The sequence below is a fragment of the Symphalangus syndactylus genome, chromosome 4 (assembly GCF_028878055.3).
Source record: "Symphalangus syndactylus isolate Jambi chromosome 4, NHGRI_mSymSyn1-v2.1_pri, whole genome shotgun sequence".
Taxonomy (NCBI): domain Eukaryota; kingdom Metazoa; phylum Chordata; class Mammalia; order Primates; family Hylobatidae; genus Symphalangus; species Symphalangus syndactylus.
Genome location: NC_072426.2, coordinates 61,561,642 through 61,583,271, shown reverse-complemented (window position 1 = coordinate 61,583,271; position 21,630 = coordinate 61,561,642). Strand labels below are relative to the sequence as shown.

General features: G+C 46.1%; 1 protein-coding gene and 1 pseudogene across 2 annotated transcripts; both read right to left on the bottom strand.

The window, feature by feature from the left end:
* LOC129480083 (uncharacterized) overlaps nucleotides 1–7,437 on the bottom strand; it is a 42,436-nt pseudogene extending 34,999 nt beyond the window's left edge.
* A 3,631-nt stretch (nucleotides 7,438–11,068) lies between these two features.
* NEUROG2 (neurogenin 2) lies at nucleotides 11,069–13,779 on the bottom strand. Of its 2 annotated transcripts, none has more exons than XM_055273972.2 (2): nucleotides 13,403–13,779; nucleotides 11,069–13,028 (listed from the first exon to the last, which is right to left on the bottom strand). In XM_055273972.2, the coding sequence occupies exon 2, from the start codon at nucleotides 13,025–13,027 to the stop codon at nucleotides 12,209–12,211; it is 819 nt and encodes a 272-aa protein (XP_055129947.1). In that variant the 5' UTR covers nucleotide 13,028; nucleotides 13,403–13,779; the 3' UTR covers nucleotides 11,069–12,208. The 2 variants fall into 2 exon arrangements, with proteins under 2 accessions (XP_055129947.1, XP_055129948.1); XM_055273973.2 differs by lacking the exon at nucleotides 13,403–13,779 and adding an exon at nucleotides 13,127–13,187 and having other exon boundaries at nucleotides 11,091–13,028.
* Nucleotides 13,780–21,630: the final 7,851 nt, after the last annotated feature.

The following is a 21,630-nucleotide window of genomic DNA, read 5'->3' as shown; positions in this document are numbered from 1 at the left end:
CATTGAACAAAGGGTGAGCAGGTACACACACGACACACACACCTGTCCTCCTGGAGTTTACATTCTAATGAGGGAAGATAATGTAAATAAAATAAATTAGTAAGATAGTATGCTTCTTGGTGGTAAGTGTGAGAAAAATAAAGATAGCTGAGCATCAAATTAATGTATATCATAAATGGAACAAGGATTTAAAAATTATATATGTATTCACCACATGGTCTGTAACTGAATTAATATCTAAAAATAAACTATAAGCTTATAAAAAAAGATCATTTATTGACTTGGATCTCTCAGAGTCTTTGTATCTTATGGGGAAAATTAAACCTCCTTGCTAAAGATTGATACTTTTGGAACTTTTCATGAAGTTCAGTGACAGAGTAGTACACATCCAGTCCTTGGGGGGAAAAAAAGTGTTATTCTGTATTGGCGCTAAGGGAACACTAGTTCATAGGAGAGAAGTACACATCCAAACCACCATGCTTGGTGCTGGTTCCTTCAGATTTTACTACCTCTTCTCTGCTCTACAGCTCTCTGCTCTGAGGCCACCATCTCCCTCTTCAGCGCACCAGACCATCATGTTAATAAGAGCTGATTTGTAAATAGCGTCTCCCTCACTCCATCACTACCCCCCTTTGGCCAGGCTCCTACTTTTCTGCTCAATGGCACAGATGCGGCTTTGAGCTGAGGGGGAACCAGGCAGCTATTAGCAGCAAATCCAGTGAGGGAAATTAATGAAGGGGACAACTAATAAAAGACAGCTCAGGACAGCCAGACTAACTTGCTCTTGCTCTGAGCAGTAATTAACTTTTTTTTTTTTTTTTTTTTTTTTTTTTTTTTAGCTCATGAAGGTAAATATGCCATCGGCACTGGTCCAGTCTGACTCTTCTTTATTAAAAAAGAGAGCAGAGCTATTCATGGGGAGCTGAGACTTAATCTGTTTTCCCCCCAAGAAGAACAATTTTAAATTATTGTGTGATGTGTTTATAGGTCCATGATGTCCAAATCAAGAGACACCTTTAAAGATCAGGGAGAAATGAGGCAGAGAAAGGAATACAACTCTCTGAACAAAAGAAATTGTCATCCCTTGCTTGGAAGCAGCTTAAAAGAAAGAAACCTTTTTCAAAAATTTACTTTTCCTCCCTACCTAAAATGATTGACCTCTGTTCAGTACAAGTGCTGAATGAAAAACAAAATTGAATCCAAGGCACATGGCAGGTCTTAGATGTCAGTGCTAAATATTGGCCTAGCTTGAGGGACTTTTCAGTTGCCTCCTTCAAGCTTCCAGTTTTCATTTTTAAAGGCATAGTTATAAAAAGCAAGTTAAAATGTGGTTTCTCCAAGTATTTTTGAAAATTAATATGGACTCTTTGAAAAGCAAAATCTTTCTAAAAATATATCAAGATAAATCTGTTAGATTTTGTCTAAAAGTGTTTCTAAAAGCAAACCTAGTGTACTTTATTTTTAAAAAGGCATTGAAAAGTGAAGCTAGAATAGCGTTTGGAAATACCTGGTATAACCATAAACAGTTGTTCTAACCTTAGGCCTGCTATACCAGGCTAAGAGACCTACTCATAGTTATATAGCCACTCACTAACAGAAAGGACTCTAACCACTTAGTCCAATGCTCCGGCTTTTTCAAAATGAAAAAACCCCATCACATACTCTAAGTTTGTAAGCTAATTATAGTACTTCAGTTTAATGTGTAGTTTAATCACATTGTCCTTTTAAGCTTGGGTACAACAGGATCAAATTGTACATCACAGTGAATTTTATCCATGGGATCAGGAATCAATCTACTCTTCAAACTGGCCTCCAGACCCATTGAACTACCTCTGGCCCATTCTGGAAAAAAATGAGGCAGAAAACATATCTACCTGCAGGACTCTGTCAAGCCATCTACCCTGTCAAGATGGCTTCATTCAGGAGGAGTAGGTACCCAGATAATGGGTGCTCTCTTACAAAATTGATCGCAATTTTGCATCAGTCAATAACACTATGCAAAGGAGAGTACAGCTCCATATTGTTAATTATTTTCTGAAAGGTAGCAGAAGAGCTAGTTGTTGTGAATGATAGAACTTTATACATGCTTACTTCTATAATAATAGTGTGGACAATTCAAACTAAAGTTAATTAAACTGAGATAGAGAAAAATGAGGGCAGGGGTCCTACATGCTTTAAAAATAAATATGAATAGTATTTGCCAGGAGCTGGAGGGAAGAAGAAATGAGAGTTGTTGTTTAATGTGTATAGAATTTCAGTTTTGCAAGATGAAAAAGTTCTGAAGATTTGTTGCACAGCAATATGAATATACTTAACACTACTAAGCTGTACTACACTTAAAATGGTTAAGATGGTTTTTTAAAATCACTTTTGGAACAGCTGAAGATTTTAAGGCATTAAAACATTCTTACATGGCCCAAAATAAAAATAAAAATGACTTAAAATAACAGAATCTTCAAATTCTTCAAAGGTGGGCTATCAAGTTTTAGTCAATGTATAAGACTTTTTTTAATTTTGTTGCTACAAATAAGTTATATACTCCCTGAATAAATACACAACCATATTAATCAGGGCAGGCTAAATTATGATGCAATAACAATCAACCACTGAATCTAAGTGGCTCAACTCACAAGTTTTTCTCTCTCATACAACATCCACTGTTAGTTTAGGTGACTCATGAGGACCACTGTTCTTTATGTGGTCACTCAGGAGCCCAACTAGCTTTGATATTTTGGCCTTACTATCTTAAGGCAAAAGGAAGATAAGAGACAAGAGATGGAGACTCGCTCTGTTATAAATGGTCTGAGCATGCCCAGAAGGATTAGAGAATCAGATACGGCAAAGACCAGGAACATCCTCCACAATATCCAGCAGTAGTGTTTTGTTAGGTGAAACACCATTAACTGAATATCATGGAATGAAAGGAAATAGCAAGCTTTCTTTTATTTTATTTATTTATTTATTTATTTATATTTTGAGTAATGTTCTCACTCTGTCACCCACACTGGAGTGCAGTGGTGTGATTACAGTTCACTGCAGCCTTGACTTCCTGGCCACCTCAACCACCTGAAGAGTTGGGACTACAGGCATACACCACCATGCTGGCTAATTTTTAATTTTTTTAGAGAGATGAGGTCTCCCTAAATTGCCCAGGCTGTTCTCGAACTCCTCAAGCAATCCTCCCACCTCAGCCTCCCAAAGTGCTGAGATTACAGGTATGAGCCACCACACCAGACCTCTTCAAGCTTTAAATAAGAGTCTAAAGATAGTGCAAAAGAAATTGTGTTTCCTGGAACTTGTAAAAATACTGCCTACTGTGTAGGGGAGAGCACTGTAGGACAAGAAATAATTCTACTTAAACAGTAATATAATGCAAAAGGACAACGAAGTGAATAATCCGATGGCTATGAATGTTAGTAGATTCTGTGAGACGCCAGTGAGACACTGCATGGTGTAATCATTGTTGCCTTGTTTAATGTTGTCTTGAGACTTGTAATCCTTTCCAATTTGCTAACAAAATTTCTAGAATTTGAAAGTGTGTCATGAATACAAAAGGGTGGAGAAGCTCAATATTTATGAATACTGTCTTTCTGGTCCCTTACCAAAAATATGGTAACATTAGAATCAAAATGCCCTTGGGGAGAGTTTCACTCACTTTGCTGGGGTAGGGGGAGAAAAGGTATTGAAGAGAATTGAACCTTTGACTTTTTTCCTTAGAAAGTTCAAGAAGCAGGCCGGGCACCACAGCTCATGCCTGTAATCCCAGCACTTTGGGAGGCTGAGGCGGGTGAATCACTTGAGGCCAGGAGTTTGAGACTAGCCTTGGCTAACGTGGTGAAACCCCATCTACTAAAATTACAAAAATTAGCCAGGTGTGGTGGCATGTGCCTGTAATCCCACATACATGGAAAGGTGAGGCATAAGAATCCCTTGAACCTGGGAGGCGGAGACTGCAGTGAACCAAGATCGTGTCACTGCACTGCAGCCTTGGCGACTCCATCTCAAAGAAAAAAAGAAGTGGGCTGGAGCAGTAGCCACGCCTATAATCCCAGCACTTTGGGAAGCTGAAGTGGGAGGGTCGCTTGAGCCCACTGGGAAACATAGGGGAGGCCTCATCTCTATGAAAAATTAAAGGCTGGGCGCGGTGGCTCACGCTTGTAATCCCAGCACTTTGGGAGGCCGAGGCGGGCGGATCACGAGGTCAGGAGATCGAGACCACGGTGAAACCCCGTCTCTACTAAAAATACAAAAAATTAGCCGGGCGTGGTGGCGGGCGCCTGTAGTCCCAGCTACTCGGAGAGGCTGAGGCAGGAGAATGGCGTGAACCCGGGAGGCGGAGCTTGCAGTGAGCCGAGATTGCGCCACTGCACTCCAGCCTGGGCGACAGAGCGAGACTCCGTCTCAAAAAAAAAAAAAAAAAGAAAAAGAAAAATTAAAAGATTAGCTAGGTGTGGCGGTGTATGCCTGAAGTCCCAGCTACTCAGGAGGCTAACATGGAAGAATCGCTCGAGCCCAGGAGACAGAGGCTACAGTGACCCAGGATCGTGCCACTACTCTCTAACCTGGATGATAGAGTGACATCCTGTCTCAAAAAAAGATAAAAAAGAAAAAAAGAAATAAGCAGAGGCAGCAATTACCTGATTACAAGGAGAACTATATCCAGTCATTGGCACCACAAATATTTTCTCCAATCTGCTTTGTAAGGTATTATGGTAATTACCACACCATGCATGTGTTATGAAACTGTAGGCAAGATACAGAGTAATGTGGAGGTGAGGAGGGTACCACTGGCTAGTGCCTTCATCAGTTCAGCTTCACCTCCTATAGTTCAAAACAAAATGGTTCTGAAAACTCTCAGGCATTTAGAAAACTCTCCCCAAAGTAGAAGAGAAAAGCCTGAGATGCCGGCTACTCAAGGAGAACTGAACCCCCTTAAAAATTGTTTACTTACAGAATAATAACTGAAAATGTCAGATGGAGTCTCCTACATCCATTGAAAATTATAGGAAGGAGTTTCTATTGCAGATACCATGAAAAACTCTACTGGACGTGTTTGCCCGTGCACATGCCCAATGTCACACAGAGATATAGTCCAAAATCATCTCCTAATTCACGAGAAACATTGGATGTGAACTCAGGACTTCCGAGTTCTTTACTATTTTTCCAGCAAAATTATGTTTTTTCTTGTCTGCTTCCAAGCTGTTGCCATAGTAATTTTGAGGGTTAGGGGAAATATTATTAACATAGATAGGACTTTTTTAACTTTTTTTTTTTTTTTTTTTTTGAGATGGAGTTTTCACCCTTGTTGCCCAGGCTGGAGTGCAGTGGTGTGATTTCAGCTCACTGCAACCTCAGCCTCCTGGATTCAAGTGATTCTTCTGCCTCAGCCTCCTGAGTAGCTGGGATTACAGGTGCGTGCCATCACGCCTGGCTAATTTTTGTATTTTTAGTAGAGAGGAGGTTTCAGCATGTTGGCCAGGTTGGCCTTGAACTCCCAGCCTCAAGTGATCCTCCCGCTTCAGCCTCCCAAAGTTCTGGGATTGCAGACGTTAACCACCACGCCTGGCCTAGATAGGTTTGATTTTTAAAAACATCTTTTTGATCACAGTCTAGGCACTGTGATATGAAAAAAAGTGTTAATTAATACAATGATTATCTGAAATTTACAGCTAGTCTTTCCTTCAGTTTCACAGGTATGTCCAACGTTTTATCTCATTTGAGTTCTTTCCCAAAATTATCTGGAAAGTAAGGCAAAAATAAATAAATCATATCCTCATATTGAATCAACCTTCTTGTATTGGTTTACATATGATGTTTCAGTAGATGTAAAAGTTTGAAAAAAAAAAAAACAAGATTAAACTAAACGTATCTCAGAATCCTTCGTGTTTGATTACTTCAATGCATAGCAAGATTTATGTACTGCAAAAAAAAAAAAAAGGAAAGAAAGCAATGGCAAGCCTGTGGGGTTACTCTTTTGTCACACTGGCACTAGTTTGGCTTCTTTCGGCTATTCTTATGCCAAGGAGGCAATAAACCCCCTTGAGAGTCATAGAGCTGCCCGCGGAGCCCTGACGGTGCAGAGAAGCTTTTATGCCAAAATACAATACACAAAGGGATCATAAACACGTTTGAAAAGGAAGATGACCTCTTTGTCACTTGGCATTAGGCTTTATTGCAAGCTGCTGCCATGGAAACCAGCCCCCAGCTCTCTCCATATTTTAAGGCTTCCTGTTTCCATTTTACGTGGACCTCAGCACCTTTATTTAATCCTTTCTACATCAAATAAGATAGGTGAAAGGTTTTGGTTCTTTGCTCCATTGTTTAACGTCTCCACGTATGCCTTTAGTTATGGAGCAAAAAGGACTGTAAGTGGAATCGAGGATTTGAGTGCAGATGGAAACAAAGAGAAGGTGATAATGGAATTATTAGAAAGAAATGGAGACAAACATTGGTGACACAACCTGCTGTACAATTCGACAACATCTATCAGAGAAGATATACACTCAGTATTGAATATGTAAAAAGCCAGCTGCAGTCCAAACAGGCTACTCTAGGAGATGCGTCCTTTGGAAATAACTTTAACATGTTGCCTCTTGATTTCTTGCATGGCTGGATTTCCATGTGCAGTAAGTAGAGTCTGCCAGGTAACACGAATCTAAACAGCTGCCCCCAAAGTCCAGCCTTAAAAGTATGTTTCCATTGGGAAGAACTGCGGATCCTGGGTTCTTTTATTTCCTAAGAAATATGTAACTTTTGTTTTGCAAGAAAGTGAATATGCAGAAAACCGAATGCTTATATAGTTACAGCCTTGAAAAGTAAAAGCAAAGATAACCAAGTAAAAAGAGAATTGACGACGAGCTAACAACCGCTGAAGCTCTGCGATCCAAAAGCTGCTGGGACATCTGAAGAATGGCCCGGGGTCAGTTCGGTGAGATGCAGGGCTGAGGAGGAGAAGGAGTGGGACCGTGGACGCGCAGGTGTTTCAAGGATCCTCCTCCTTTCCCCCTTCCATCTCTGATTCCATCTCCAATTTGGAACCCGGGTGGCCGAGCGTCTCTCACGCGGTCGACACCTCTCCAGGCTGGAGCGCGAAGCCGGCGCCTGCCCGGGTGATCAGGGAGGCCTGGCCTTTCACGCGGTGTTCTCAGTTAGTAATCCAAGTTGGCATTTCCCCCTTCGCGCTCCGAGCAGCTGGAGAAGCAGAGAATGCGAGCGAAAGCAGACAGAACCACCCTTGTCTCCTCTCCCCCGACAGTGGCACCGAGAGGGGGAAAAAAGTCATTTGTTGTAACGCACACACCATCAGGATTCTTCCCCATTCCATCCTTCCGACTCACGCCACCTTGCAGGGAAATAATAGGTCCGGCCACACTGGCTTTCGCGTTCTGCTTTCCGGATGACTGAATTTCTTTGCTCGCCTCTCCTGTCGGGGACCATCTGAAACTGCCTCCAAGCTGCGTTCCCAGGGAACCCCCCAACCCCCACTCATTCCACTCGGGGACTAAAGAGCGACTCACTTCAACGTCCTGCATAAGATGAACCCCATCCCGGCTGGAAAAATCAAACTGGGGAAGGAAAAACGCGTGGGGGGCGAGGAGAACCGCTCCTGCAGACCTGGCCCCTCCTTGGCCCCAGGGGACCCCTGCGGGTGCCCACTCGGAGCCACGTGGGGCGGCCCCAAGGAAGATGCACCATCCCCCAAACCAAGCGCTTTGGAAAAGAAACTGCAGAGAACAATAAGAAGCATGGGGGCAGGGGGTGCGCGGGTGTGTCTGTGGAGTGATGAGAAAGCTGGTCTTTCATCCCTCCTTTTTTGGACATTCCTTAAGTTTAATCATTAAAGTGGTCCTTAAAAAAGAAGGCAGCAGCTTAACGCTGCTATTTCTGACAATCTGCCCCACACACTTTCAGCGAAGTGAAAGATCTGGATCTAGCTTTGTTGCTTCGCTACCAATAGCAGACTTGGGGAGACCAAACCTCCGATTTCTGGCCACATCAAAGCACTGATTATGCAAATACCCATTTTTTTTTTAAGAATAAAAGAAAATGGAGGGGGAATTATTTATCACACAATGAACCCCCTGCCAGGGCAGGAAACAATAGATCAGACCAGATAGCCCTTCTAGCCCCAGGCTGGGGGAGCGAGAAAGGGGGGTATTGGAGCCCTCACGTTTTATTGGTCTAACCTAATTTCACTAATTCTCTTTTCACACATTTCTTTTGCAGATTCGGAGGCCGGGACTTTCACGCTCCCGGGAGCGCACTGCATTGGCGCGATTCAAGAGCTGCCCGCTTTATTTAATTAATACATTCAAAGCTCGCTTGGGAGCCCGAGGGGGCTCGGGGGAGACCGAGGCTGGCGGTGAGGAAGAGGCGCTTTTAACCAGTTCCAGGTGTCGGTGCCCAGAAGTCACAACCAGCCCAAGGGTGTGCAATGCAGGGGGGTGTATCCAGCGGGTGGGGGCGCCGCAGCTCCCAGCCTCGCCCTCAAGCCCGGCCCTTTAGCAGCCTGTGACCCAGACTGGCTGCTGGGCGGCTGAAGCCGGCCTTGGGTCTAAACGCCCTTCCTGGGCCATCGGACTAGGCTTTGGTAAGTGCCAAATGGGCTCTTCCTCTCTCCTGGCCAAGGCCGCCCAGGGCCTTCGCCTCAGCTAGGACACCAGGAGCGCCCACCCGGCTCTGGTCCAGGTGCGGCGGGCCCGGGAAGCCTCAGCCCCTCCTCCTGCCTCCGGCTGAGCCTAGGTCCGGCTCCCGTGGCGGGCCCAGCGGTTGGCAGTCCGCCTCTCTACTTTTTTTTCTCCTTCTTGGCACTCAGATGGATGTATCTAAAATCTAGTGAAGGAAAAATGAGCCGTAACAAGGCCTGAGCACTTTAGAACAAATAAATACAGCCAATCCCGGAACGCTGGCCGCGCTAAAGCGACGCTCCAATGAGAACAGGACCCACCTTCGCGCCTCTCCGCACTTAGGAAAACGCGCCGCAGCGCGCTAGCTGGCGTTGGAAAGATCTAGCAACACTGAGAGTCTGTGACTGTCACCAGAAGAAAATCTCCACAGCGTTGTTTGAAGTGTCTCTCATCAGAGACACCAGAAATAAAATGGCGTGGCTCCGAGGCCTGCAAACCTACTTGGTGCACACAGATGCAGCTCATCACAGCGCGGTCACAATGTCAGGAGGGAAATGGATAAAACGGAAATACGACTTTGTTGCCTACTGCAGAAGCAGCAGCTTTGACCCTCTCTAATTGTGCTCATTCCTACTAGGAAGGGAAGAGAACGACTGGGCCTCAGGCCACAGGCTGTGAAGGTTGCAACGGATTAGGGGAGAGAATCTCGGCGCTGAGGCAGTCAGAACATCATCCTTACCCGCTTAAGATGATTAGACGCCATAAAAAATAATTGCACCAATTTAGTGTAAAATAAGTTGTGTTCTAGATGGGGAAGGGAAAGCCTGAGTGTGAATTGCAAATGGTAGATGAAAGCCCTGGCACTTAGGATGTGTCTGCTTGTGTGTAATGGGGACCTACAAGCTCCAGCTTTGAGAACTTGAACAAGACTCTGGACCTGGAAGAAGTGTGTAGAGTCAGCTAGGTCAAGAGTGAAGTCTGTATTAGCTGTATTAGCCTTGCTGAGAGCTAGGATTATTGAATCATCTATCCATCCCTGCCTCTCCAACTTAGCCATTAGGGTCATCTTTTATGGGATGGCTTCACCAGTTGAGAAGGTTTCCCATAGTCGGAGGAGTAGCCGCATCTGAGATTTTTGTCATGAACTATTTCTTTGGCAAGTTTCCAAAAGAAGCACCATGTATCATCAAATGTATCACCAGAAGAAGCATTGTTCAGCACCAAAACTGATGTTTTCAAACTATCATATTACAATTCCTTTGCTTGCTGGCTTGGCTTTTTAAACATTAGAAACATAAATGTGAATATAAGAGAAATATCACTTTCTCCCCATGTCAGATAATCAAAGAGCAGCTAAGAGTAACACAATCTTTAAATTAAAATGGATTTACGAAAAGGTCTCTCATGCTTGCCTGTAAAAATGAAACAAAAACCCTGAGTTAGTTCTACCTTTGATTAAAATGGAGTTATTACAGAGGAGTAGTTTCAGATAGACATCTCAGGAGAAATTATTATTGCATTGTGCAGAAGAGTGGAGTATTTAGCCCAAACCAGATGCAGGGGGAGGTGGGTGCTGTGGGGAGGTGGGTGCTGTGAACGACCAAGATTTAATGTGTTCTTTTTTAGCTTGTGTTGTCGTAGACACTCCTCCCCAAGGGGATTAAGCATAGAATGTGGTCAACCTTCATTTGGTCATTTTTGACCCAAAGCCAATCAAAGGTCATTCATTTCTGCTTTGGAGATTGAGGTGCAAGTTAAACCATTTTTGCTTTCTCTTTGAAGAAGTTTTGACTGTGTAATTAACAAATATTGGAAAGCGGAGCTATTTATATATTTTCAATTCCAGTTCACTCTAAATATCTGCTTTATTCTGGGAGTCTGCTTTTAAAAGCAACTAGCTTGTTAAAATGCCTAATAGGAAATCTGCTTCTAATAGTGAATTTATACATACTGTTACATCACAAATGTTAGAGCTGGAAAGGGAGCACCTTTGGAGGTCACATCCAATCCCTTCAGTTTACAGATGAGAATTGAAGCCAAACAAGTTGTACAAAAAACAAATTTCTACACACTCCACCAAGAAATTTCAACTTCACTTTTTTTCAAATCAAGGTTTTCTGAACTTTGGAGCTTATCATGACTTAATTATCATTTAAATTCTTCTCCCCTTTTTTGTTTATCTTGTTTGCTCAGAGATTTATTTCTTAGAAATAAATTGTGTGTTTATCTTAAAAATAGAGAGTTACACTCTTATTTTCAATATTAGTGTCTCAAATATAATTCAGCTTTTTGTGATTTCTTAGTGAAATTCTACACAAAGCATTGCCAAAAAATACAAGTACTATATTCAATTTGACATGGGAAGAATTTCAAAACAACACAACTCATTCGGCATCTAAAAATCACATAAGCAAGAAAAAGGTAGAATACAACACAAAAACTTATGAAAATTAGATAGTTTATTTATAGTTTAATCACAAGAACAACGTTCTTGTTCTTCAAGACGTAAATACATACTAGAATAAACTCTGTAGAATATACAAAAAATACATATTTTCCCATGAAAAATTTCTTTATAATAAATAGAAGGGAACACGTGTGTGGCTGATCCAAATAATGCTCCGTGTCTGCTTAGGTTTTCAGACTGTTGATTTATTTTTAATCTCTTGAAAGAATGGGGGAGTTCCTTCTCCCCTAAAAGGTCGAGATAAATAATGCATGAAGCAATCCTCCCTCCTGATTTTTCCCTTTTCCTCCACATTTTTCCTTTTGATAGAGAGTTCAGCCTAAATTTCCACGCTTGCATTCAATCATTACAAAGCCTACAAATTATACAATGACTTCTAACCTGCCCCTCTAACAAAACAAGTTTTTTCCCCTTATAAGTCATAAGAGACAGATGGCAAAATGGGAAAGAAAAAGGAAAGAGAAGGACAGGACAATAGGCATTGTGACGAATCTGGGAAACAGAACAAAGTGCACATCAGAGAGGGAAAGTTTGGTTTGACAAGTGAAATTCCCACAGCCTGCAGACAGCAATGGGAATAAAGCAGATGCCAGCCATTGCAAATCTGTGGATAATATTATTACCAGCAAAATCATTCAGATGCTAAGATACATTTCTTTCTACTCGACATTAACATCTCTATGTAGAAGCAAAGGTGAAGAGATCGTAGGAACCAGTTGCATTCCCCCTGTGAGATTCACACGAACTGCACCAAGTCCTCCGGCGTTAAAGAGAAAGGGGAGGAGCGTTAGTCCGCTCTGCAAACTCTTTAGATATGCCACCATCATCTCTTCCCAGCGTCTTTTTCGTCTCAAGAAGCGCCCCCAAAACGCCACCCTTGGCTTTGACAATAAGCTCCATCACACCTTCAATAAATCAGAGCCCGTCTGAATGAAGGATACCCAAAGCCAAGAAAGGCAACAAACAACCGAGGAATCAGAAAGGCTACACCTGCCCTGTGAAGTGAGATGGTTTCCAGGGCGTGGAAAGGAGGGGCAGGGGAAGGGAGGAGGGCTCGACTGGGGACAGGAAAGGGAACCCACTAAGGCCTGGCGTGGGTAGCGAAATGGCAGCTCTAGATACAATCCCTGGCTATAGGGAGGTGAGGTGCATAGCGGTGCTTGTCGGGAGGTGGGGGCTGCCAATAGTCCATGTCTGACCCGGCCGGGCTGGCGGGCGATAAAGTGCAGCTGTAGGGGGAGGTGGAGTTGGAGGACGCGGAGGAGGACGGCGCGGGGCTGTTGGTACAACTCCACGTGGAGGCGGGCGAGGGGCTGTCTCCGCTGCTGCTCAGGGCGGCGCTGGCGCCTCCCGGGCTCAGCAACATTGCCTCGGAGAAGAGCGCCCCCGGCAGGCCCCCGCCGCCGCCCCCGCAGTGATCCGCCAGGCGCAGAGTCTCGGTGAGGGCCCAGATGTAGTTGTGGGCGAAGCGCAGGGTCTCGATCTTGGTGAGCTTGGCGTCCTCGGGGAACGTGGGGAGCACCTCGCGCAGCGCGTCCAGTGCCGCGTTGAGGTTGTGCATGCGATTTCGCTCGCGGTTGTTGGCCTTCAGTCTACGGGTCTTCTTGATGCGCTGCACCGTCTCGGCGGTCTTGGCGCCTCGGGAGACGGCCCGCGCCCGGGAGGGGCGCCGTTTGCAATCGTGCACCAGACCCAGCAGCCGTGCGGGTCGGCAGCCCTCCGCACCCGCAGCCACGCCGCCCCGCGCCCCCTGCCCGGCCTCAGCCCCGCGCTGCCGACGCTCCCCGCCTGACGCGCCCGGCTCCTCCTCCTCTTCTTCGTCCGCGCTGGATGACAGCGGGGTCAGGGCCGCCAAGGCGGGGGAGGCCGATCCAAGCAGCACCAACACGTCCTCTTCCTCCTTCAACTCCAAGGTCTCGGATTTGACGAACATCCTACCGAAGTGAAAGGGGAAGGAGAAAAAGGCAGTGAGGTGTAAGGAAATAAACAGAGGCGCGATCTTCGTGTCACAGGGGCGTGCTCCGGCGGGCACCTGAGAAGACCAGCTCGGAATGGCGCGGAGCAGGAAGGCGAAGGAAGAAACCCAGGCAGTGCCAGCCAAGATCAGGAGCGCCGCTAGCGCTCGCTGTGACCCTGCCGCCAGTCAGCCGGGTTCTGCCATCCGCGGGCCGTCCTGCGTTCCCGCCCAAAGAAGGGACTGCGGCCTCCGCGACAAAGATTCTACGGGGAGCAGAGGGCGTGAGGGTGTGGTTGGACTGAGTACGGGGAAACCACCTGCAAAGTTGGAAGCCGTGGCTCGAATACTTACTTAGTTGGCTCTAACTGTGCCTCAGCGTTGCTGTGACTTTGGCGTGTGCCGGGAATCTCTGCGCAGCCGCGAGCGCAGCGCCGCGTCCTTCGCCCGGCGTGAAAGCTGCAAGCCCGGCGCTACTGTGGCGCAGCTTCGCGGGGGACCTCTGCGACCGGCGAGTTTGCCAAGAGCCCCGGCGGCGGCGGCGGCGGCCCGCCCGGGTCTCGTGTGTTGTGGTGGTGGTGCGTGTCTGTCTGTCAGTCAGTCCCTGGCCGTGCGGCTCCTGGCACGCGACTCCCAGGCACTCCAGTTAAAGCGAAGCTGCTTGTGGTTCAGTGGCTGCGTGTCTGGCACACGACTCTCCTTAAAACCCCTTATATACCACCAAGAAAACAATCAGATCTGCCCCAGGCCACCCCTCCCCCGCCACCGCCTCCTCCTCCTGTCAGTCCTGCCCCCCTTCTCCCCCGCTTTTCCCTCCTCTGGCTTATTCTTTTCATTGCATTATCATCATTCATTTCTTTCTCTTTCTTCACCGCCTTTCCCCCTCCCTTGGCCCTGCCATCCATCCTCCTCCTCCCACCACCCCCGCCTCTCTTTTCCCCCTTTATCTAATCAGCATAAAATGGTTCTAAAGCTCCTGTTGGAGCTCCGGGCTGCGGCCGGAGCTGGCGAAGCCGCAGCGGCCGCAGAGGCTCAAGCTGCGGCTGTTGTCGCCGCCGCTGTCCATTGTGATTGGTGGCTCGCGCTCGGCTGGAGCGTGCCGCTAATTTATTAATGAATGGAGGTCGCGAGGCGCAGCTGGCCAATCAGGGCGTCCCGGACTCCGGGAGGCCTGCGAGCCACGCGCACCGGAGCCCGCTCCCTTTCAGCAGCTCATTAGGGGCCCGAGCGCTGGGGGCGGATGGGGGGACCCGTGCTACCGCCCCCGTCTTAGTCCTCGCTGCTGCCGAGGCTCCCCCCGCCCGACGCGCGCGCAGGCACCGCACCCGGCGCTGCCGGCCCTCGTAACTCCCGGGTGATGGGAACTAGGAATTAGTTAATGGGGGTCAGAATCCCGGAAAAAGCAGTTAGCCCTGTGGTGCTGCCGGGCGTCTCTTGGCAAAGCCTGTTAGGGGTTGCATCAAATAGTAAACGATTTTAAAACGGATTCATTTGGTAAGGGGAGGAGAACGGCGTGGATGGCGAGCTGTGGACACGTCGTGGGCAAGTGTGTTTGGGATCCGTCGAAACTGGAGTGGGAGAGTGAACGGAGAGGACACTGGGGATTCAAACAGGCGTCTCCTGGGAGGGGAGGTCGGATAGGGGAGCAGTTGATGAGCTTTTAGAGAATGTGAGAATAAAACCACTCACATGTTAGAGCTGAAACGATCCCCCTCATTTTACATACGGGAAACTGAGGCTCCAGGCACTGATGCAGGTTTTGCTGGGGTTAACACAGTTTATAGCCTGGAGGGACAGCAAGCAGGCTTCCCGCGTGGGTGGCAGCGAACCCAGCGGGAGGAGCGGCAGAGCTGCTGCTCCTGCAAGCAAATGCGCTGCGCTGACATTTCCGTGACCTCTGCTCCGCGCTGGGGGGCGTTGTAGGGACAAGGGGCCCATCTTCCCAATTCTCCTGCTTTTCAATGAGAAAAAAGAGCTGAAGGACTACTGGACCTCGGGGGAAACTTGTTCTGAATTGCTGGTTAGCCCTCCCCACTTTCCGCACGTTCATGCTCACCCTCTTGTCGACATGGGGATGGATCCGGACTTCAGTAGACCGGAGTGGCGTCCCTTGAGATCCCCTTTGCAAATTAACTTTAGGCAAGGCACAGTTGAAGTGTTAGGAGTGGAAGAGTAGAAGAGAAAGAGAATGCTATCTTCTGGTTTCTGTCTCCCTCGGTTTGTAGGACGTAGAAACAAGCTGTATTCCAAAGACAGGGTGGTTAAATTAGCTGTTAGTAATTTGGCATGGCTTTAATTTGTTTTAATGTTGTCTTCAGGGAGGTAACAAGGAGGATTGGAAATCACAAAGTAAAGAAAATGAAAATTAGAAACTTGTGAAAAGGAGCATTACCCATTGCAGTTCTTCAGCCTTCAGACTTCCTTCTGTCTTGGAATTATTTGAAAACTACCATGATTTCCACTTTGTTCTTTGATGTTTGTGTTTTCATATTCCCCTTTTTAAAGCAAATTCCCAAAATATAAAAGCATCATTTGCCAGTTTCCTCCTCGATTATTTTAGAACAGCTTAATTTCATGTGTTAGAAGTGCAGAAATGAAAATGAAAGAAGAAAAGAGAGACACTTTCAATGTTTCCAGCACACAGCACCTGCCTCTCACACATCTTTGGGTTTCTGTCTATCATGAACCTGCAGAATCAGAACTTCATAAAAAGTTTGACCAAGCAAAAATTATGCTAGAAGTGCTTACCTTTGTTGCTGTACACATGAGCATTAATTTATAGGCAATTATCACTGATACCAAACAAGAAAATACTCTTCTCATAGTCCCCCTAAAAGAAAACCTGCCAAGGGTGTGGACTTGTCCAGTCCAGTAGGGACTGAAGGAACATGTGGGAGCAGACACAGAATTTGTTTGTAAATTTGAATAAAATGTAAGGACAAGAAAGCTAGGTTCTGAGGAAATGATCAAGACTTCTAAAAACAAATACCTGAATGATAGGAGGAACCTTGGTTTTTCAGTCTTTGGATATCTATATCGCTTCACAGGAGTTGCCTGCAAAGAAATACAAGCCAAAATAGATTAATGTAATGAAAACAAAGGAAAATTTATTTTAGTGTCAGTGAAGACACCTGTCTTTGGACAGGTTGCTTGAAACTTTTGGTTTAGCTAGGAATTGCTGGGTTGATTTAATGATAAAATATATTTGGGGGAAGAACAGAATTGGAATCCAGTTAAGTAGAGACTTAAAGGGAAACTTGGTGAGCCTCATATAACCCCAAATAACAATGAGATCAAGCTGGGTCTGATGCTTAGTGCCAGTGAAACACACAATGGATTTCTTTAGTTGATTGTTAACAGTATTTGGACATCTGACTCTCCAGTTTTTTTATTCTCCCAGGATTTTATGTTTTTATGACTCACTGAAAGGGCACATGTTTTCCTTTGACAAAATCCAAACCTATACTGTCTGTGAGTGATAAGTTAATAATGCATATTTAAGTATATCCTACACACAAGCTTAGTAATGGTAAAATTGTATTAAGGTAAACTGCACACTTCCTATTCTGGAAGTTTCCTGCAAAAGGAAAAACTATTCCAACAATGTCAAGAAACTTAGGATTATGTACGTATTCAAACATTGCTATAAATCAATTTCTAATCATTAAACGTAAAGCCATCATCGGGTTTATAGAATTTTATTTTTTTAAATGAGGGCTTCTTTGGGCATATGCAGTGATGTATGTCCAATTACTATAAAAAGTACATCTGTAAATGAGAACACGTGGACACAGGGAGGGGAACATCACATACTGGGGCCTGCGGGGGGCGGGGGTGCAGGGGGACAAGGGGAGGCAGAGCATTAGGACCAATACCTAATGCATGCAGGGACTTAAAATCTAGATTATGGGTTGATAGGTGCAGCAAACCACCACAGCACATGTTGAAACAAACCTGCACATTCTGCACACGTATATCCCAGAACTTAAAATATTTAAAAAAGTATAAAACAATTTTTAAAAGTACATCTATAAAAAAAGATGCTCTCTATATACCCTGGAACTCTTAAAAATTTTGGTTGTGTGTTTGTACTGTAGCCTTCAAGAGCTGACTCACTCTTGATCACAGAGCATTTCTGAAAATATTTCTCATTGTGAAAAATATCATTTTTAAAAAGAAAAGAAACACCCAAGGACAACCTCATGCAATCCAAAGACCAACCGTTCATACTCACAGTTGCCTAGATAGCAGAATTGTATTTGTTCAGCATTTTGCTTAGTTTTGCAGGAAAAATAAAGCAATTTCGATTTGTACTCAGCTTTGCGAAGGCATAACTGATGCCAAATATCCGTAGCTGTACTCTTCTAGCACTCTTTTAACTTAAATCAATTCAAGAGGCACTTGTGTGGTCTAAAAGATTGTCCAGATGAAACGAGGCTGAAATGTTATGTGAAGGGGGAGGGGAGTGAGTGAATAGCATCAGCCAGGATGGTGACCGAGGGCCGCTCCTGTCCATTGCATGAACTGTCCTAAGGGGTCAAACTGTTCATCTTCAGCCCTTCTTTCAGTGCGGAATCCTACTTTAAGAGAACAAAAGCTCAAAGCAGGCAGTTATCAAGAAACGGGAGCGCAATGATTTAAACTCATCCCCAAGCCTCAGAAAGAAAGGGAGCTGAGTGCGTGTAGTGGGAGAAAAGTGGAGTAAGGGGAGGGGTGAGAAGGTGGGGATCTTTAGAAAGTCTTTGTTACTTCTAAGAAGCTTGAACTTTGAGACACCCAGAAGCCCTAAAGTTTAGGGGAGGTGTTGCTGTGGAGCCGTAGGCCACATCCCCTCCACACTTCGACCTCACAAGTGGCGAAAGAGGACAAATGGTCGCCGCGCTAGTCCCTTGCTGTTTCAGGTGACTGTCGGCGGCGCGAAAGAGGGCGCCCTTCCCTGAAAGGACAAAAGCCAAGGTTTGGCTATCCAGCGAGCCTGTCCCCCAATTCACAGTAAACCACCGTCGGCCAAAGGAGATGGCGTGTCTACGCTCTGCTAAAATAACAAGATGAAGTACCTGACAAGGGGGCTTTGTAACCCAAATCCTAATCCTCCGAGAGAGTTCTCAGACAGATAGAAAGATGGCGGGAAAAAGTTGGTAAATCCGAAACATCTTTTACATCAATGGTCTCTAATTCTTCTCTGCAGGCTAGAAACGCAGCTTCCAGAGCAGGAGAGCCTGGGATGGGGACAATTAGCTTTCTCCGCAGAGCACCCCTTGCAACGTTAGGATTCGTGATTGATAGTGGTGAGCGTTGGGAATGAGTGTGAATTCGGAGTTTCTGTCGTTCCTCTATCCGGGAGCCAAGGAAGCCAAGGGGAAAACAATGTAAATTCGCCCCATCCCCAGTTACTGCATCCCACATGGTATTCTCGGTCTCCCCCACGTTTTCCCCTTGAATCCTGTCCGGGGAGGATTCGGCTTGAACCTAGCCCTGGAGAGGTCCGGGCCAGGTCACTGAGCTGCGCTTCACTGCGCCAGCCCCTCCCCTTCAGTATTTTCATCGCCTCCGAGGAATCAGCATCCACCAGAGCAGACAGAAGGCAAGGAAGATCATCCCCCAGGCCCCAAGCCCCACTCTAGAGACCCTGGCCCCAAGCCCGCACGACGTGCTCTGGTGCCTCCAAGCCAAACATTCCGGGATTCGGCTTGACACACAAGGTCAGCTTGCTAGCGCGGAATCGGCCCCGCAGGTGCTAGGAGGCTCACTTCCTTCTTTGCAGACGCTATACCCTGTCCCCACCTGCTCTGGAGAAAGCAAAGCTCCGCGGACTTCTTACCCCTGAGGCAACCCGCTACCCAAGTGTCCCTCCCTCTTCTTTCCCACGAAGGAAAGAAATTACCGTAGGAGATTTTGCCAATCCATGCCAGCTTTCTGATTGTTTTCTTCAGGTAAGGGTAAAAGAACAGCCAGCGCGTGAATGGAGAGCTGGGGGCCCACTAGGGAGAGAACCTCTTCCCCACCCTTCTGTGCCTGCAAAAAGGGACATTGGCTATCCAGGGGAAAGTGCAAGAAAGAGAGCACTAATCGCTGAACCAGGAGACAAACACGATTACCAGCTCCGAGCCTTGAGTCAGAAAGTCTCATAGACTTTAAGATGTTAATCCCCAGCATAATCCTTCCTTTGGCGTGTAGGAATAGTGCAGCCACAAGAGTTGTTTTGTTATTTATATTGGCGTTTAATAAAACTCAGCCAGTGGTGAATGGGCTGCCCACTCTCCAATGGTAATTAATTCCCTATTTCAGTGACCCAATTGTCCTGGGACAGAGCGGTGGGCCCGTCCCAGTGCCGCGATCCCCCTTTGTGCGGATACACTGCCCTCGTGCTTCAACAGCTATGGAAACTCATTCTTTTGATGTCATTCAAGGAGTTTTCCTTGGGCATCTTCTAAACTTCAAGGACCCTTTTCTTTCTCCGTTTCATGAAAAGCAGTGCGAGCTTGACCACCTCTGTAGAATTTAATGATTTGGTGAAAGGGCCCTTTGGGATTTGTGTAAGGAGTTAGACAGAGAGAAAGGAAATTTGGCAGCCTGCTCCCTCGCAGAGACCGTCCCGAACCTGGAAAACACAAAACTTTGAGAAATGGATAAAGATCTTGAAAGCTGATTTTCCCTCTCCTTTCCCCACTAAGGAAAAAAATATCCAAAACAAAACAAAACTTAATTCTCTTCTGGAAATAAATGTATCGTTTATTGTTGCTGATACAAATTAAAAGGGTGATGTTGAGGTAAATAAGTTCGAATCTTTAGCAGAGACGGTTCCTTAATCTGTACCTTTTGGGAAAAGGCTATCAGTTTATTACTTTAATTGATTCATTGAATCATTTCTCCTTCCTATATTCAAACTACACTTAATGAACACCCAATGTGTGTCAAACACTGTACTAGGCCCAGGAAACACCGACGCACAAGACGCACATTCCTACCCCGGTAGAGCTTACATTCAAAAGGTATTAAAAATCCGAGACGGGTGGATCACAAGGTCAGGAGTTCGAGACCAGCCTGGCCAGGATGGTGAAACCCCCATCTCTACTAAAAATAAAAAATTAGCCGGGCGTGGTGGCAGGCGCCTGTAGTCCCAGCTACTCGGGAGGCTGAGGCAGGAGAATTCCTTGAACCTGGGAGGCGGAGGTTGCAGTGAGCCCAGATCGTGCCACTGCACTCTAGCCTGGGCTACAGAGCGAGACTCCATCTCAAAAATAAATAAATAAAAAATAAAAATCGTTTTAGAGGTCGGGCACGCGGTGGCTCATGCCTGTAATCCCAGCGCGTTGGGAGGCCGAGATCGCTTGAGCTCAGGAGTTCAAGACCAGCCTAGGCAACAGGGCAAATCTCCGTCTCAAAAAAAAAAAAAAAAAAAATTAGCCAGGCGTGGTGGTACGTGCCTGTAATCCCAGCTACTAGGGAGGCTGAGGTGGGAGAATCACTTGAGCCCGGAAACGGGAGGTTACAAAGAGAAGAGATCGCACCACTGCACTCCAGCCTGGGCAACAGAGTGAGACCGTGTCTCAAAAAAAAATTGTTTTATATATCAGAAAAGGATACATGTATGTAACAATAAAACAGTGTAATGCAATAGTGTTGGGAGACGGGGGCATGGTTTATTTTCAGGGATCTAACGATATACTTTAGAACCTAAAACATTGGGGGTCGACCCTTATTGCTGATTTATCCATTCTTTCTTTCCCCCAGAAGTATTTCTCAAGCGCCTACCGAGTGCCAGGCGCCTAGCGGACGCGCAGCGTTAGCACCAGGCGCGAACCAGACAGCTGTGGCCTGCCTGGTAGAAACGACTCTGCGATAACGCAGTTGCTAGTACGGCTCTCGGCGGAGGAGCCAGGGCCGGGTCTCCAGGCCGGGAGGGGGCGGCCGCGGCGCGCCCGGGCAGCGCTCCCTGCACAAGTAGCTCTTCTATATCTTTACACGCACTTCCAAAAAAACTTTCGCAAGTCACAGAAACAATTCAGAATTCAACTAAGAAAATACAGAGTGAACCATATGGCCTGGGTGGCTCGAGTCGGCTGCATTTTCCTCCAGACAAAGAAGGGATTGAGGGTTGAAGGAAAGGAGAAAAAAACCAACTTTCCGGCTGATGAAGCTGTTGTCTGGAGGCAATGATCCCAAATCTGAAGGCTTTATTCCGGCTCCGACGGAGACGTGATATGTCATATGATTAGCATCTTTCATATTTACAAGAGTGGTACGGGCTGCCAGTCTTGAGAGAAAGGCGAGAGAAAGAAGGGGGCATATGCTGAAATGGATTTAGCATTTGAAAGAGAGAAAGGAGATCGGATAAATACACTTAAACGAGGATTTAGTTTTACTCCTGTTGAGTTCTAATAGATTGTTGATTGAGATTTTAGGGGCCTGGAACCGAGGTGTCAGCAGTAATTTAAAGAAGGTATTCAGTCCGCCAGCGCCTCTTTTCTCCGTTTCCCCCTCCCACCCCTTCCCCCTCCCTCATTTACGCCTTCAAGCAGTACGGGGGCGGAGAAGACTTTTAAAACAAAACACAAAACAAGATCTTTTGCGAGGGCGGT